The sequence below is a fragment of the Theobroma cacao genome, chromosome 2 (genome assembly GCF_053813885.1).
Source record: "Theobroma cacao isolate CCN51 chromosome 2, ASM5381388v1, whole genome shotgun sequence".
Taxonomy (NCBI): Eukaryota; Viridiplantae; Streptophyta; class Magnoliopsida; order Malvales; family Malvaceae; genus Theobroma; species Theobroma cacao.
The window spans coordinates 2,250,523-2,267,182 of record NC_142640.1 but is presented as its reverse complement, the minus strand read 5'-3'; the positions used below and the strand labels follow the sequence as shown (position 1 = coordinate 2,267,182).

The window sequence follows — 16,660 nt, the reverse complement described above, 5'->3', positions numbered from 1 at the left end:
AACTCTTAATTCATAAAAAAAATAAAAAAATTCAAATTTAATATTAATTGATATTTTCTATCAACGTAACTTAAAAACATATTCACACAAACTCTTAATCCGTAAATAATAATTAACAAATATCAAATTTAATATTAATTGATATTTTCTATGAACGTGACTTCAAATCATACCCCCACTTGTGAAAATGTTTTATAAGTCTAGAGTCATAGTTAAGACATTTTTTCATCCCAAAATGACAAAATTGTTGCAATTGGACTTAATCCTTCACCACATTTCTTAATGGTTATTATCATAATAATTAATCGTCTATTTGTGAATTGTGAGAATCACAATAAAGACAAAAGATGAAAGATTTTAGAATTAAGTAAAACATAAAACCAGTACACCTAACCTCAATTCTCATATTAGATATTTTGCACATAGAGAATGGCAACCTAACATAAATTTCTACATATCTTGCTTACAGCTATTGTTTAAATAAATGGTAATTAGCATAACTAAAGCATCTCGAAATCTACTTTGTATTTCGCAAGGAGGAGAAGAACAAATAAAAAAGAGGAAACATGCAAAATGCTAGAGAAAAAAAAAAAAAAAACAGAACTAAGCAAATATTGACCTACGAAAATGGGTACAGTCATTGCTGATCAACATTATCAGGGGGTGGACTAGTGTGGTCGGGCTCTGCTTTGGCCGTCTCATCTCCTCTCCTACCATTATCATCAACATCTAGCACATCATCCATCATATCATCCTCCCCAACATTGATGTCTTCCACATCCTCCTCATCCTCATTGTTTCCACCAGGTATCTTTCTCTTCTTTGGACCATGCTCAAGTCTATGGGTATCCAATTCTTTGTCCATTGTTTCTTGAAGGTTCATGTCATTGTTTGCTTTCCTTGCTTTCCTTGCATTTTGCCACCTCTCCAACTCCTTTTCAACATTGGCGACATACTGTTCTCCAATCTGTTTCTGATATTCAGACAGTTCCTCTCTCCTAGCTGTCTTCCATTCTAAAAACTCCTGCCATGCAAATGCCAAAAGAGAAATTTATCATGAATATTAGCATAATAATAGAAAACTAATATTAGACAACCTGACTGAAACTCCACCTTTTTTTCAACGTGTGAAATCATTTTTTTTTTACTTTATTTTCAAAGTCGTCCACTTGCCCTCAACTCTGGTCACTTGTTGAATGTTAATCTCGGATTCCAGTTAAAGTATTTCTAGGAAAACTTTAAAAATAAAATATCCTCCTTGAAGAGGAAACACCAAAAAAGAGTGAAAAAGTAATGTCTGGAAGATGATTGTTGATAATTCCAATGACTAGGATGAAAAACAACTGCCCATCTTCCTCAACAATTGATTTTGCAGGGAATTCTTTCAGAAACAGAGTGCATCTAGTGTAGCACAGCGCTGATACACACTATCCCTGCCACTCTAAAAGACCAAAATTTGAAAAAGTAATAATAGCATCAAGACAATTCAAAAGCCAAAGTAAAACATGCAACCTTTTTCCAGAAACTGTAGCTTCTCACGAAAAACAAGTGAAGAAAGTTGGTTTTCCTTATAAAATGTTTTCCACTTTTCTCAATGAACCCCAACAAAAATGGGAGAGAACTTACTTGTTCTTTTCGCTGATCATGTATGGTTGCATCTTCATCCAATGGTTTAGTTGGCAAATAATATATTGGAGGCTCTGTTTTAGTCCTGGAACACATCCCAAAAGCAATCAAAATGAGAAGAAAATGATCCAAAAAGAATTGTTTCAGTCTACCTAAATCCTAGAAAGCAGGAACATTCACGTCTCCAGTTGATTCAACACTACTATGCACATGAACAGAAACTTATCTTTGTCTCAATAAAATTGTGAATATTGACACTTTTGGACCAAAGTTAAAAATAACCTGCAACAGATTGGTATATGGGAAGGGTGTTAATACTATAAGCCCTTCATTGTCAAAGAGAATAGTAAAGCAGAAAAGATTTTATGTCCATAAGGTACCAACACCAAAGCATACTAAAATTGATAATAGATATACCTTATAAAATTGCTAAGCTTTTTGCGGTGCTCACTCCACTGAAGAAACAACAACTCCAGCTTCTTTTCTTCTGCCTTGGCAGCCACACGAGCCCTAAGAGTCTGAAAAACAAAGGGGACAAGCAACAAAAATAATAAGAACTGGTTCTAAATTAAACATACTTCAATGTTAACTAACAGCAATATATATGACCAATGACAAACCAGATCTCTCCTCCTCTTTTCCGCAATTTGTTCACGCTCTTGCTGCCTCAACTTTTCACTTTCTTCACGTGCTCTTTGCTCAGCCTGGAAGAGCATTAGTGAACAGCGAAAAACTTTATCACAGAAAAACCCTAAACGTCCAATTTATCATTTGTTTATATTGTAGACAGATAAAATTTGGACTTTCATGAAAACAAAGTCATCCGACATTCATTTTCCAGCCAATTAGTAATCTATGTCATATTCTCTACGAACTGCTTTGCTCAAAATAAGAAACAACAGTTACAAGTTACTTTATTCACATCAGAAAGTGGACAACATAGTATGAATAACATGTACTTACTCTTTGTAAAGAATTTGACCTCCGCATATATGCCTCAGACCCTGAAAGTTGCACATCTTCTTTCCTAAATCTCTGCAATCAATGCAAGCAAAATGATATTGTCATGAATGTACAATAAGTTACAGACAGAAAGAGTTAACACTAGCATAAAATACAAGGTAATGCTCTGCTCGAAAAAAAAGAAGAAGGGACTTTAGAACATGATAACACAAAAAATTAACTTGTGGGGGCTACAATTGGAATCCAACAATAAATGAAAAGAAGCACTACATCCCAACTATTGAGAAACTTTGCAGTTTACAATTTCTGGAAAAGCCATTACTCTAGTAAACAAACAACACTTGCTTTACTTAACAAGTTTGGAAAGTTTGATCTCAATCTTGAGTAGCAAACTTTTTTGAAGAAATTAAAATAAAAACAATCAGCAAACAGATTGATGATATACATTCCCCATCTATTGGAACATGTCTTATCATGCATCCAATTTGCTAAAACAGCAACTACATAATGAATACCTCCAAAGTCCCTAAAAGTTGCCCCAACATTCTTTTATTTCTATTAATCAAGCTTGGATCCTCCTCCTTGGGCAAAATCCTTGGAACATGCTCTGTAATTGGAGCTTGCGTGACCTAACATCAAAAGACAACAATCAAAAGCATTAAAACCCAAACCTAAAAATATGCCACAGCTCAATAAAATGAAAATTAGAATGCAAAGAAACCTTCTTCACTGGTCTTTGATTTCCATCCCTTCTAGACCAACCACTTTGCGGCACACTCAACAGCTTTCTATCACTCTGATCTACTGCAACAGACCCTTCAACAGCCGTGTCACTGACATCTTTTGCCGCTTCGGCATCATCGACAATCTCTCCATCTTCAACCTTCACTCCCAAATCAATAAAGTCGTAATCGAATGTTTCAGAACCCATAACATCAAAAAGAAAGAGAAAAAACCTAAGAAAAGATAGGTATCTCAGTCGACTCCTACTTAACAGTTACTAATTAACGAAAACCCAGTAAGAAAAAGCTTACCTTGACAACAGCAGACGACAATCGCCTCTTAGCCGGAGGTTGGTCTTCTGCATCAGTCCTATCCGCCTATCACCAACAAAAGTTAACACCATCTAAAAAACCCTAAACATAAGCTAAGCAAAGAAATGAAGACATACCGGTCGAAGAAATCCTCGCTGACGAGCGCCATTGGCGGCGAAGTTACGAGGACTGATGCCCGACAATCCTCCCCTTCGGAGTCCCCGAGGATCCCTAAGCCTCTCCGTAATCTGTACAAAACAAACCAAATAACAAATAAAAATCAAAACTGTAGCTTATGGTATACGTAGAGTTGTACGTATAAGAAAGAAAGAAGAAACCTCGCGTTGTTGGCGATGGAGCTCATCGATCTCTCGCTGGAGCTCCTCTGCTGTCTTCTCCACGGCGGTGCTTCCCATTTGGAATTCCTCTAATTTGTTTCCGCAGAAGAAAGAAAAGGAAGAAAGATTAAGCTCTGCCTTGCGGGAAAACCCTGGCGAGGGATTTTGTCGAATTCCCTTTTTTAAAAAATAAATAAAAAAATAGGGATTTAAATTTATTTTATCCACCTCTGAGGTCTTTTGTTTCAAAAATGGGTTAAAAGCCCATAACAACCCAAGCCCATAAAGCCCAAAGCCACACAAAATCACAGCCCCTTGATAACTTATTTTTAATATAATTTTTTTCTTTCTTAATTAATTAAATTCATATTCATTAACTTTATTAAACATTCGACCCATCAAACTTTTATTTAAAAAAAAATTGAGCTCAAAACCCTCTTTTTAAAATATAGACATATACAAATATCAAAAGAATTTCGTTAAAGTTTCGATTTGTGTGTGAATATTTTTATTCAACAATTGAGTTCGAATCTTTTTTTTATTAACCAAATATATATATATATATATAACATCTAAAAAATTCATATATTATTTAAAAAAATTTAAATAAAATTTTATTCTTTTATTGTATTAAAATTAATCAATTGATCTATTTGGTTTAAAATAAAAGCACAAGATATTGATTTAATATAATGAAATAATAAAAATTTCTTTAAATTTTTATAAATAGTTTAAAAGTCTTTTCAATGATTATGTAAAAAAAAACCGCATTAAAGCATAATTATTTATTACAAATAGGTTTTTTTTTAGAAGTGATAATTAAGGATTCAAACCTTACTTTTTAAAAAATAGGGAGATTATGCATTAATGAATAAGTCAAATGTTCAAATACTATTACAAACATGTTAAGAACTCTATACTATATAACATTAAATTATGTAATTATAAACTTTGGTGCATGAATCTTTATTCGAGAAATTGAGTTTGAATCCCTTTTTCCTTTAATGTAAAAAAACTTCTTTTGAAATATATACACATTCAAATACCATTAACGGGAATTAACAAAACATGTATAATATTTTTTTTACACAACATACTATAATTTGATCCCAAATTTCAGCATGAAAAATGTGGGTTCAATCAAGTTTCTTTGCAACCATGATCATATGTTTGCATCGGTGACGTTTTCATTCATCAAATCATTGTATCTTCTCCATAATTGCAATATATTTCAAATGTTATGCAAAGTCCAAGTCTTTGATTCAACGATTCCCCTCAATGCTATGATATCTACAACATGCATTGATGTATAAAATCTACGGGTTAATGATTATATATAGCTAGCGTGCGTGTATGCACATATATACATATATATATATATATATATATATATATATATAATACTATATCAATTAAAATTATTAAGTGTTTAGCTCCATTTGCTTTTCGGAAAAATTCTCAATATTTTCTCGTGTTTGGAAAGAAATAAATGCAAAAGCAAAGTAAAAAATGTTTAGATCAATGGAATTTAATTTGTTGATACATAGAAATTGTCTTCTATTCGCTTTCTAATTGAGAGCGTAAATTAAATTATGTACAATAACTTTTTCAAAAATAGACCTTCTATCATCTCTTTTCGTTTTTCACCTAAGAAAAGTAGATGTATATATTACATAATTAATGAATCTTGATAATTATTATATCATGATGAAAAAATTTTGAAGGTGGGTCACGATGAATATTTTCTTCAATTTATCTAAACAAAAATATTAAATTCGTTAGTAAAATATTTTTAATCAAAAAAAATCTTACAATAAGTTAATTTTAATATTATATATATATATATATCTCCAAAACGATGAAAAGCATTTTAGGTTGCTGTGGGTATTAATTAGGTCATAATAATTACCTGGCCTAATTTGAATTAAGAATATAAACTTTACAAAGGGGACTTCAGTCACAATAATTATTGGACTATTACCGACGTAATCTCACGTCGCCTAAAATCAGCACATTTCGATAATTCCAATTGTTGAAGCTTGAAAGCAACCGTTAACCCTTTGCAATTATTTTACCCTAAAACGTACGGTTCTGGTTCAGCATTTATTACTATCAGATCAAAATTAAAAAATTCATAAACATTTTGATTTGTCAAATTTAAGTCTAATTAAAAATAAATAAATAAAATAGAATTATAACCCTTGAAAATTTTAAATAATTCATAAACGAAAATCTTCTTTCCCGAGAAGTGTCTTGCTCCATGTCTCGATCACAATATTTTGTCACGTTAACCCTTTAACTTAACAATAAATTATTGTTAAAGAAGTTTTTTGACAAAAAAAAGTTTTAATAGAAAAGAGAGATGATTGGTTTTTTTTTCTCGTCAATTATTTAACTCTTTTCGTGTATTTTCTAAAATTAGTTGATAAAAGAAAGAGAGAGAGATTTTATTTTAATTAAATCAAGAAACACGTTTTTTTGCATGTCCAAATTTTTATATGTCGATTAAAATCTATTATAATTTATTAGACAAAAAAAATCACAAATAAATTTTGGGTGTGTTTTAACTTTTATTATGACATTATTCGAATGAACAAATATTGAATTAATTAATTGCTCAATCATTTATTATATAATTACCAAGAAAAGAGCAAACTCGAACCTTCACTCTTTTTTCACATCCGATCATCATATCTAAAATGTAAAATTCAAATTTTCCTTCTCCAATTAAAAAAAAAAAAAAAAAACCTCACTCCCTTTTCTTTCCTTCTGTTCCTCCCTCATTTCTTTACTCACATGTGCTGCCTTCCATTTTATTCACAATACCTGATAGCTAGTCGTGTTAAAGGGATGGGCACCAAGTATTTGATGAGTGTAAATGATTATAATAATATTTCCTATAATTGTTTATTTATTTTTAGCAAATGAATTATCGAAAGGAAGTTATCATTGATTTTTCTTTTCTTATAAAAAAAATGTTTTTAATGACAAATTGCTATTAAATTAAAATCTTTTCTTCATGTCAGTTACTTGAAAAAAACATGTTAACGTATGATATAGACTGGACATGCTACAGGGTAGAGGATTTCCATCCACATTTCACACCAAACAGGGCCAAAGCCTTTGCCCTTTTTCATCCAAGGCACAGCTGTAAACAAGCCGGCCAATTGCCTAACTAAAAGAAAACGGGATATATTGCACCGAATTCTGCGGTAATCTTTACAGCCAGGATTTATTGTTTTATGTGGCAATTACATCTTATGTTTATAAACATAATATAGGGTTTGACAAGAAGCAAGATAAAGAAAGTGTAAAAAACCCCTAAAATTTTGTGTTTAGATTATTGAAATATGCAACTTCACTTTAATTGTTGGTTTGATATATATATATATATATATATATATATATATATATATATATATATATATATAAAGTTTTTAATATATAGTCCCTCAATATTTTTCTTTTTCCCCAACCAAACATGTAACTTAGGGAAGAGAAGAAGAAATAGAGGAACCCAACTCTAGACAAAATAATGATATGTATAGCATGTGTTCCCCTCTCTATCTATATATATATATATATTGAAAGGCATTTTCTTGTATTAATAAAATATGGAATTACAACAATGCCATTCATGTCTCGAGATTTTGCTGGTTCGAGACTTGATGTAGCATTGCTCAATACTCTCTCTCTCTCTATACATATATATACATACATACACTTGTTTTTTTGAATTAAAATTTTTTATAATCAAATTTGTATTTATCCAAAAAATACGTAAAATTACAAACTACGAACAGTTACATAGTGAGATTTGAATTTCACTAATAACTTTTGCACGTTAATATAATAATTTGTTCTTGCTGAACCTTTTTCTGTATAATTTCATTAGAACTTAACATTTTACAAAGTTGCATGCATGCCAAAATTATCTATTTATAATAATATATGCTAAAATCTCATTACCCTATTATTATTGAGTCAAAAATATTGAAAAATTATAAGATTTTTGGTTTTCAGTTTGTACATGAATTTTTTTTGGTATACTAACATTACTAATCAATCCATGCTGCTGCTCTTAGAAATAAACATAACCATAACTAGTGAAGCACACATTTAATTCATATGATTATATTATTGACAATGGAGTATATTAAGTTTTTCTTAGCCTGTGTGCATGTTAGAAGAAAACCTAGAAAAGGGAGTACTTTCCACTATTAGTACTTCCATATAAATTTCAGAAATAATTTTTTTTAAAAGGAAATGAAGATTTTATTAGGAGGTGAAAAGAAAGTTACATGTCGAAAACCAAAATCAAAGGAAAAAGAGAAGAGGAATCCTTTAAAGGGGTCGTTATAAGAAAACAGAAAGATCGATTGTACGTAAATATACAATATTCGTCAATTTATCAATGAGTTACTTTTTAAAAAAATAATTAAAAGATAAGTCGGAAAATAATAATTTAATAATTATATATGTTGTTAAATCTTACATTTGGTTTAAATTACATGAATTGTGAAACCTCACCAGTAAAAAAAAAGGAAGACGAAAAGGAAATCAGAAAGGAAATATTTCAGTATAAGTCTTATTAAGGAGGGAGAAAGCAAATGTAGACAAGATAAAAGTACATAACCTTTGTATATACCCTTTAATATCTGTCTTAATTTAAAGTTTAATAAACAAAGTGTTGCCCAAAATAATTAATCTTTTACTAACTTCTAAGGTGAATGCTGAATGGGCTTACCAGTTCCCGAGAGAGATTCAAGTACCCAATTGTTGGTACTAGAGCTCCCTCTCTCTCCCTCCCTGCCAACAAACGAAGAAGCAATAGGAATACGATGAGTGTTTTGGCTTTCTTTATTTATTAGAGATGTAATAGCAGCAGCAACAGCCACCCTGAATTTAGGATCTGAAGCAATTGCTGTGACATTTTCAGCTAGTGACTTGTCTTCATCAGATTTCCATTCTCTCTCGTTTGTCCTGGAGGTAGCAAATGCATTGCTTGGTAAAGGGTTGGCATTGTGGTAGTTTAATCTGCTTGGCATCCAAGGAAAAGCTTGTTGATGAGCTGAGGAATGGGAGGAAGAGCTTGCTGTTATTGGCAGTTGATGGTGATCGAAATGGTGATTGTTTGTGAGGTCAAGAACGATTCCTTTTGAAGGGTCGTTGAGGGTCATGTTCCTAACATTGTTGGATGGATTGACTGAGTTTATCAGATGAGGATTTTGGTAAGGGAGGGTGGCTTGAGTGATGTTTGGGATACCATTTGAGAGAGGGTTACTTGAATCAAGTAACATGAAGGAAGCTGCTGCTGCTGAGGCTGTTGAAGCCATGGCTGTTGCACCAACAGGAAGTGGATGATTGTGAGTTCCTTCATAAGTTGTAATCAGAATCGACATGTCCTCCAGGCATCGTTGCACCTGAATCGCACCAGATCAACTAAATTCAGATAGAAAAAAAAAATAGTAGTATAAGAAGCTGCAAAAATTGAAAGTAACAAGTGTTGGCTATGAAGATTGTACTTGTTTCCTGACTGGGCAGCCTGGTGCTACCGTGCAACGATAGTAGGCTCGTGGGCAAGGATTTCCTTTAGCAATTTTCTGACCATATTTCCTCCATTGGCACCCATCATTCATCTGCAAATTTGGAAGCAACCTATGCTTAACTTAGAACTCTTCAGGCATTGAGCAACTGATTGAAAGTTACTATAATCAATGGAAAACTGAAAGTTGAACAGTGAATATTCAATTCAACTTACTGTTGCTGTTTGACATCTTGCTCTAACAGAAACCCTAGCTTTCCTGTTGGGTGGGGAAGCAGCATGGCTCGTGATTGCAGATAAATGGCTTTGGTCAAGCTTATTTTGCACTGATGCAACATTTGAGGTAATCTCTTGACTTTCTAATTCCTTGCGCTGATCTTCCTTCTGATCTCCTTGTCTTATTTCTCGTTGGCTGGAAATGGTTTGAAGCCTCAATGACAACCCTAGTTCGTTCTCTTCATCATTATCATCTTGTGATGGCGACCCTTGTTTTTGGTTATTGACATTAGAGGTTCTCGGATTTGCCTGCTGTTCTTGACTTGAGTTTTCATTTCCACTGAGAGAGAGAAAGATTTGAGGATCCTAAATTAAAAAAAAAAAAGAAAAAAAATTCACAAAGTCAAAAATCATTGCATATACGAAACTAAATGAATAACAAAAGAAAACAAAAATGCTGTAGTAAAAGATTTGTCACTACCTTCTTTTGGTTGTTCTGCTGAATAGCAGCAAATTTCATCTGCAGGTCATAGTAATCCTGCATAGTTTTCTCCACCACTTTCCTTAACACTTTATTCTCTTCTTTCATGCGACTCATCTCCATCTGTAAGACAGACAACTAGTATACATACCATGAAATTTAAGACTTCATTAGCTAAATTATCTTAAGCAAGCAAAAGGGTTTTTTGAAAAATCTATAGATTACACTAAGATACATAAGATCGATGATAAGTAGTAAAGTTTACCTACACATACATACATACATATATATATATATATATATAATTATACGAGAAAAAGAGAGAATTAATGATGAAACTCTAAGAGTACCTCTTCTGTCTTCATGTTTTCTTGCAAGGAGAATTCCAATGGTGCACCAACTTCAACTTCTCCGGTGGCAGCTATTGCTGTCATCACTTCTCTATCTTGATTATCATCCTCTTCCATCGTTTCCTTTGCTTCTTCCACATCCTTCTCCTCCTCTTCCACTTCCTCTTCTTCCTCCTCCTCCTCTTCCTCTTCTTCTTCTTTAGCATCTATTTTCAGGGACAGATCAATCTCCATTCTCCTTTCTTCTCTCCCCATTTGGTGACGAAGATCAAATTTGCAAATTGGCAGTATATGTCTCTTCCTCTCTTTCTTCTCTCTCTCTCTCTCTCTCTCTCTCTCTGTCAAAATGCTGCTTTTGAGGCACCAAAGTCAATTCCCTCGTCTCAAAAACGTATTATTAGACACACTAGGACGCATCTAAAGCTTTGACTTTAATTTTGGGTCCTTAATTAACCTCAATTAATTTATTAAAGGTTTTTAATAAAGATTAGAGACTTGGGCACCACCCCCCCTCCATCCCTCAATCCCCCACCTATGTTTAATTATTTGAGCCCCTTCTCTCTTACTACAAAGACAAAGCTGCCCCTACCTACTCACTCTTCCTATAGATATAATAATGGATTTTGTTGCCTTTTTTATTGTTCTTGTTAACTTAAAAAAGAACACATGTTTAAGATTTAGGGCTTCTGATTTTTCCACTCTTGCACCTTTTAGATGAATCTCCCCCCGCCCTCCCAAAAAAAAAAAAAAAAGAAAAAGAAAAATCTCAATTGAATTCAACCTTATGATAATAATGGAAATGTAGCTTTTGGAAGTACTTACCCTAATTTAATTAAACACACACAACGTTTTTGTATAATTGTAGTAAATTAATTAATTAGGTAATCATGTAACAATTTTTCAGATGCCATTACTACAGTGATCAGGGATGTAATCTAATTTGATAACTTCGCAATTTTTAATATTCGTAGATTTTATAGTTACATTTTATTTATAATAATATTGAAAATTTATATCTTCTAAGTAAATCTAGAAAATTAAGTACTGTAGACATGCAGTCGTAAATCAAATTTATTGCAACGGGGTCTTACTCGAAAGCAAGTGTAAGTTAATATATGTCAAAGTAGTAGATGAATTTTACATCAAAATGCCCTTCCTTTGATTCTTTTCTTTCCTTTTCCCATGTATAAAATAGCAACTTTTATATTAATGAAACATCAATAAATATATTTTGCTCAACCAAGTGAATATATTTCATTAATGAGGAGATTTTTACAAGAAAAGAGAACCTTTAATAATGAAGCATGTCTCTTTGAAAAAGGTTGAATTTAGGGGGCATCCCAAATTCTTATAAGTAGAACAAATTAATAATAATAATTAATCTGGTGCAACTGGTATTTCAGAGTTAAGAAAAAGCAAACAAAATAAATTGGAACTGGCATCATCTTTCATCACCCCTCAATGGAACATGAGCCATGTAGGAAATCCCACAACAAGAGAAAAGAGCCCCCTAGGGATCAGACCTTGAAATTGTCAACTAGAAGACCTCATTCCTCTCCTTGATCCACGCCTTGTTAATTAAATTTTCTTTTAACAATCTTAGCACCGTTCATGTTAACTTGGAATACTAAACTTACCCAAAGTCATCATCTATTTTATTTTAAAAATCCATGCATATTATATTCTCTTAACTCAAAAAATACAACATATTATTCTATGTTTTTTGTTTTCATTTCTCTTCTCTTTTCTTAAATTTTTTATGGAACGTCATGAAAAAATTATTTTGTGCTTATTTCTTAATTAAGGAATATCGTCATTGTTTAGTGTTTTTATTTATATATTTTACTACCCTTTTAGATATTTTTATCCTTTTCGATAAAATTTTTGTGCATGCTTTTGTCCGGAAGAGTTTATATTTGATGCAATATTATTGTATAGATTGTATACACTATCAACATAACATATATATTATCATCTTGTTAAAAAATAAAATTAAAAATTCTCAAAAATAATTATTTATTTTTGAAATTTTTATCTTTTTTATTTATAAAGTAAAAAATCCTATACATTGACTACGTACTAAATATAAATCTCGTTTGAAAATCGATTCACATGGTTATTGGAACTAAGTAATTGAAATTGAAGGTCTAAAACCTAGAAAGTTAGGGCATTTACCTTGGTAGTCTTAAAAATCAAAGCCACTTGGAAAAAGAAAACCCTATAGGGGTTGTTTAGGGTACTAAAAGAAATTCACTTCTAAAAATATTCTCTCTAGCCATAATAATTAAGTGGGGAAAAAAAGGCAATAATTGCCCAAAGAAACTATAGGGTTCTTTGCCTTTGAATGATCAAAATATCTTTAAAGAGACTTTGTCCCAATTCCTTATGGGATCCTTCCCATGAAGATTCAACTCTCTTATCTGTCAAGATTTTAAAGAAATTTTCATTCTACTATATAAGTATAGCACTTAGCATTTCTTTACTACTTCGTATTCTCATTCAGCTATAGGAGAGCAAGAGCTGCCTTTGCTTAGTTTTATCACAACCTCGTGAACTTCTCTTGCTTCTCAATAAACCTAAACATTACGCCATTCTTAAGATATCGTTGAGATAATATATACAAGTAATTAATTAATTAATTATCAATGAAAGCTTCTCGATGAAAAAGGGCTTCAAGGAGGAAAAATGGAAAACCTGCTAATTAATTAAATTTCAAGCCTTTTGGTATTGTTTATTATATTGTTTTAATTATTTTTATATTGGTAATGAAATGAAAATTCTCGTTATTCTAATGATTTATTCAAAATACTAAAATTAACGTAAAAAGGATGTTACAAAAGTCTTCGACTCGAGGAAATTTTTTTTGATGTTGCTTTTGATTATGGTTAAATTAATATTTATCTAGGGAACCCGAGGCGGTCCCATGTAAAGGATAAGAAAGTGCATTAATGTTGAAAATGGGGGTTGTTTTGTTGCAATTCACTGTAATAGGAGGAGTTATGTTGTATCCAGTTTTTTGTCGGAGTAAAATATTGGAGACAAATATTTTTCAAAATATATATATATATATATATATATATATATATTCATTATCTTATCTTTTAGATATATTTTTAAGAAACAAACGACAAATGATATAACTAAAACTGGAAATTTACGAATTGAAAATTTCCATCTTATTATGTAACTCCCCTTTGCCCCTTTGAGATACGTTACAATGTTGTTTACTTTTCCCTATCCTATGCCATATATGTTAATGTTTTAATGAAGGACCCTTCTCTAGGGATCATAGTGGGATGGTGCATGGATGATGCCCTGGTTTTTACATATTCAAAATCATCTATTGTCAATGCCATAACCTTAATTATTTTTTTCTTTAATCAAGATTTGATCATGCAAACACATGACAATCAAATGATGGATCATCGACAGATCTAATAATAATTGCTGCCGCATTTCAACCCTACAGCTAGCTTTCTTGGTTCCTTCCTCTTGTCAAACTCTCTCACTCCTCTTATGTATTAATTTAATGTGGCCCTTTGGGCGTGCTTAGTATGAAGTAAGGAGGAAATAAGGAGATCGGAGATGTTGCCACGGTGGGAGGGGAGGGATGCACTTGCAGCTATTTCTTATAACGATCTAAGTTCAATACTAGTCCAGTAACTTTCAAACCTAAACCACATGATCTTGAAAAGTTTAAATTCAAGTTACTAGTAGTGATGGACTTAAATTATTATATAAGTCCTAACAAACACATTCACATTTGATATAGGATATGGGATATCACAATCTCACCCACCAAATTCTTGATGTTTGGCTACACATTATATCATAATCAAAGCCCATTCCATAGGTCCAAGATTTCATCAGCACAAGGTATCACATTTCCGTCGTTGAATCTTTCTTAATTGGAAATTGTTTATTACTAATAGCTAAGCCAAATTAAGGAGCAACTAGGAAACCAATCTCTTGTATACAAAACCTCGACTAGACTCAAAAGTGTGATGAAAACAGATCATACAGTCGAGAACTCAATTAAATTCTGTTGACATAAACACAATTGAATACTAGATTTTAATCATAGACCATATCATCACATAATGGACACAAAAGCCCCGTATTTTTAATATAAAAATTAACAATTGTTAGGCTTAATGTCAATTTATATTTCTCGAACACGTTAGCTATTACGTAATTACATCAACTGTCACGTGAACAGAAAATATCAATTATCATTAAATTTACTAATTGTTCGTTAGAATTAAAAGTTTATATGAATACAAATGGAAATGATAAGAATTTCTTTAAATATAATGAAAAAATAAAAACTTTAAATAAACATAGTTTAGGACCTATTTTCGCACGTAAGCCTTATATATGTACACATATGACTTGATTTCACATGTCAACTAGTTTATTTAAATGCTACTATAATAATAATAATAATAATAATAATAATAATAATAATAATAAAATGGGCAAACGAAGCATATATTTAAATAAGATTATTTGCCCTGTTGCCTGATATGTAGGTGGAGACTCCCCTGTACGCAAATCCCAAATCAATAAACAATATATATTATATATTCTATTAATTATCCAATACACATACATGTAGCAGACAATGAAATATATGATATAGTATAATATATGAAATTGTCGCACATATTTCCTCCTTGACCAAGGTCTATTTACCTTCTTATGATTCCCTTTAAGGATTGAGGATTGGAATTAGTCTGTTTTCCAATCAAAGGCCAGATACATCAATGAGCTAGTTGACTAATCATACAGAGATTTCGTCTGCTTCTAGGCTTTCTTTACCAAAGGCCGGCTCCCCCCTTTCAATCATTCTTTTCTTTTCAAATCATTTAATTATTACATGTGAATCTCATATTTCACAAAGTAAACCTTATTAGGTATAACCCAAGAAAAAGATTAAAATATTATAATATATATATATATATATATCACACGTAACAATAATTATTGAAAATTTTATTTATCAATGTTATAACTTATATCGAAAAGATTCTCTTTCCGAAATAAAAAATATATAATTCTTCTCAACCATTGACCTAATATCTTAATTAAATTGGTAGTTTCCTACTTGCTACTTCTTATGAGAAGAGAATAGGGAAGGACTTCCCATTTCATCTATCATTCACAAACTTTGTTTCACATCCCACCCAAGAGGCAGATGGGAAATCTAAATCGAGAATTTATTTCCCCGATTAAGCACTTCAAAATAAATAAAGAAAGTGTTTTAATCTCACATATCGTAGATAGAGGATTTTAAAATTAAAAAAAAAAAAAACACGGACATTGTTTTTGTCTAATAGGATTATGGTGTCGTGAATTTGGAGATTTATAATCTCTTTCAAATTTGTCAAATTCAGTGATCAGGATGATCTCTTCCCTAGATTATTGACTTAATGAATTCTTTACTTTAAAAAAAAAAAAAACACGGACATTGGATACTGCACATCTTGTTATGTTAATTTTTCATAGAGTAATAGTTCCGTGACACATGTGCATACACACAAAAAAAAAAAAAAACACTTATATTCAATTTTTAACATGGCCTATAATTAATAGTTTCCCCACTCTCACTTCATCTAATGGAAAAAGGGGTTGCCAATTTGATGATCAAACAGGCTGTATTTTCCAATAGTTCCCTTAAAGTTTCACAATGGAAATTAATTTCCACCATTAATCAAGGTCAAATCTATGGGTTTAATTAATAATTAGAATATAGTATTCGGAGACTGCAGTTTCCATCATAAATTCCCCGCTTTTGGCGTTATCTTTTGATATATCTTCGTATACTTTGGGAGCTGTTGCATTTTTTGTGAACATCAATGCATGGGACCAGTGTCAATGGTAGACTTGTGTAGCATAGCATGCTGTTGGAACAAGGAAAATAAATAAAATTTACCCTTACCACAATTTTCTTTTTCTTTTTTTCTTAATTTCTCCTTGATCTGATTTTAATTTCTAATTTAATTCATAATTAGTATTTATTTCAACCTTTTGACTTATTATAAGGCTGCTGGATTTATACATATGTCACCTATGACATGTCCAACTGCTCATGTGACAATATTTTT

The 16,660-nt window shown here is 31.6% G+C and overlaps 2 protein-coding genes and 1 non-coding gene across 4 annotated transcripts; all 3 read right to left on the bottom strand.

The window, feature by feature from the left end:
* Positions 1–384: 384 nt before the first annotated feature.
* On the bottom strand, positions 385–4,146 carry LOC18607372 (protein-protein interaction regulator family protein). The gene is made up of 10 exons (XM_007041510.3): positions 3,962–4,146; positions 3,761–3,871; positions 3,624–3,689; positions 3,311–3,472; positions 3,105–3,218; positions 2,590–2,661; positions 2,247–2,330; positions 2,044–2,144; positions 1,627–1,711; positions 385–1,024 (listed from the first exon to the last, which is right to left on the bottom strand). Exons 1-10 carry the CDS (start codon positions 4,037–4,039, stop codon positions 638–640), a joined length of 1,260 nt encoding a protein of 419 aa, XP_007041572.1. The 5' UTR covers positions 4,040–4,146; the 3' UTR covers positions 385–637.
* On the bottom strand, positions 1,292–1,440 carry LOC148763911 (small nucleolar RNA snoR135). Its single transcript, XR_016024946.1, has one exon. It is a non-coding gene; the product is annotated as a small nucleolar RNA snoR135 (small nucleolar RNA).
* Positions 4,147–8,521: 4,375 nt separating the features above from the next.
* Positions 8,522–10,923, bottom strand: WRKY9 (WRKY DNA-binding protein 9). 2 transcript variants are annotated; one of them, XM_007041508.3, is made up of 5 exons: positions 10,554–10,923; positions 10,204–10,326; positions 9,723–10,088; positions 9,487–9,600; positions 8,522–9,384 (listed from the first exon to the last, which is right to left on the bottom strand). In XM_007041508.3, the coding sequence occupies exons 1-5, from the start codon at positions 10,806–10,808 to the stop codon at positions 8,683–8,685; spliced, it is 1,560 nt and encodes a 519-aa protein (XP_007041570.3). In that variant the 5' UTR covers positions 10,809–10,923; the 3' UTR covers positions 8,522–8,682. The 2 variants fall into 2 exon arrangements, with proteins under 2 accessions (XP_007041570.3, XP_017970253.2); XM_018114764.2 differs by having other exon boundaries at positions 10,204–10,341; positions 10,554–10,922.
* Between the last annotated feature and the right edge of the window lie 5,737 nt (positions 10,924–16,660).

What these genes read in the sequence shown, in the direction of transcription:
- LOC18607372 (XM_007041510.3), bottom strand. Translation starts at nt 4,039, where the DNA reads ATGGGAAGCACCGCCGTGGAGAAGACAGCAGAGGAGCTCCAGCGAGAG. An exon ending in TCCATCGCCAACAACGCGAG is followed by an intron (nt 3,872 to 3,961) that starts GTTTCTTCTTTC and finishes TGTTTTGTACAG; the next exon opens with ATTACGGAGAGGCTTAGGGA. An exon ending in AAAAGAGGAGGAGAGATCTG is followed by an intron (nt 2,145 to 2,246) that starts GTTTGTCATTGG and finishes TTTGTTTTTCAG; the next exon opens with ACTCTTAGGGCTCGTGTGGC.
- WRKY9 (XM_018114764.2), bottom strand. Translation starts at nt 10,808, where the DNA reads ATGGGGAGAGAAGAAAGGAGAATGGAGATTGATCTGTCCCTGAAAATA. An exon ending in AAAACATGAAGACAGAAGAG is followed by an intron (nt 10,342 to 10,553) that starts GTACTCTTAGAG and finishes TATGTATACTAG; the next exon opens with TTGTCTGTCTTACAGATGGA. An exon ending in GCTGCCCAGTCAGGAAACAA is followed by an intron (nt 9,385 to 9,486) that starts GTACAATCTTCA and finishes GGTGCGATTCAG; the next exon opens with GTGCAACGATGCCTGGAGGA.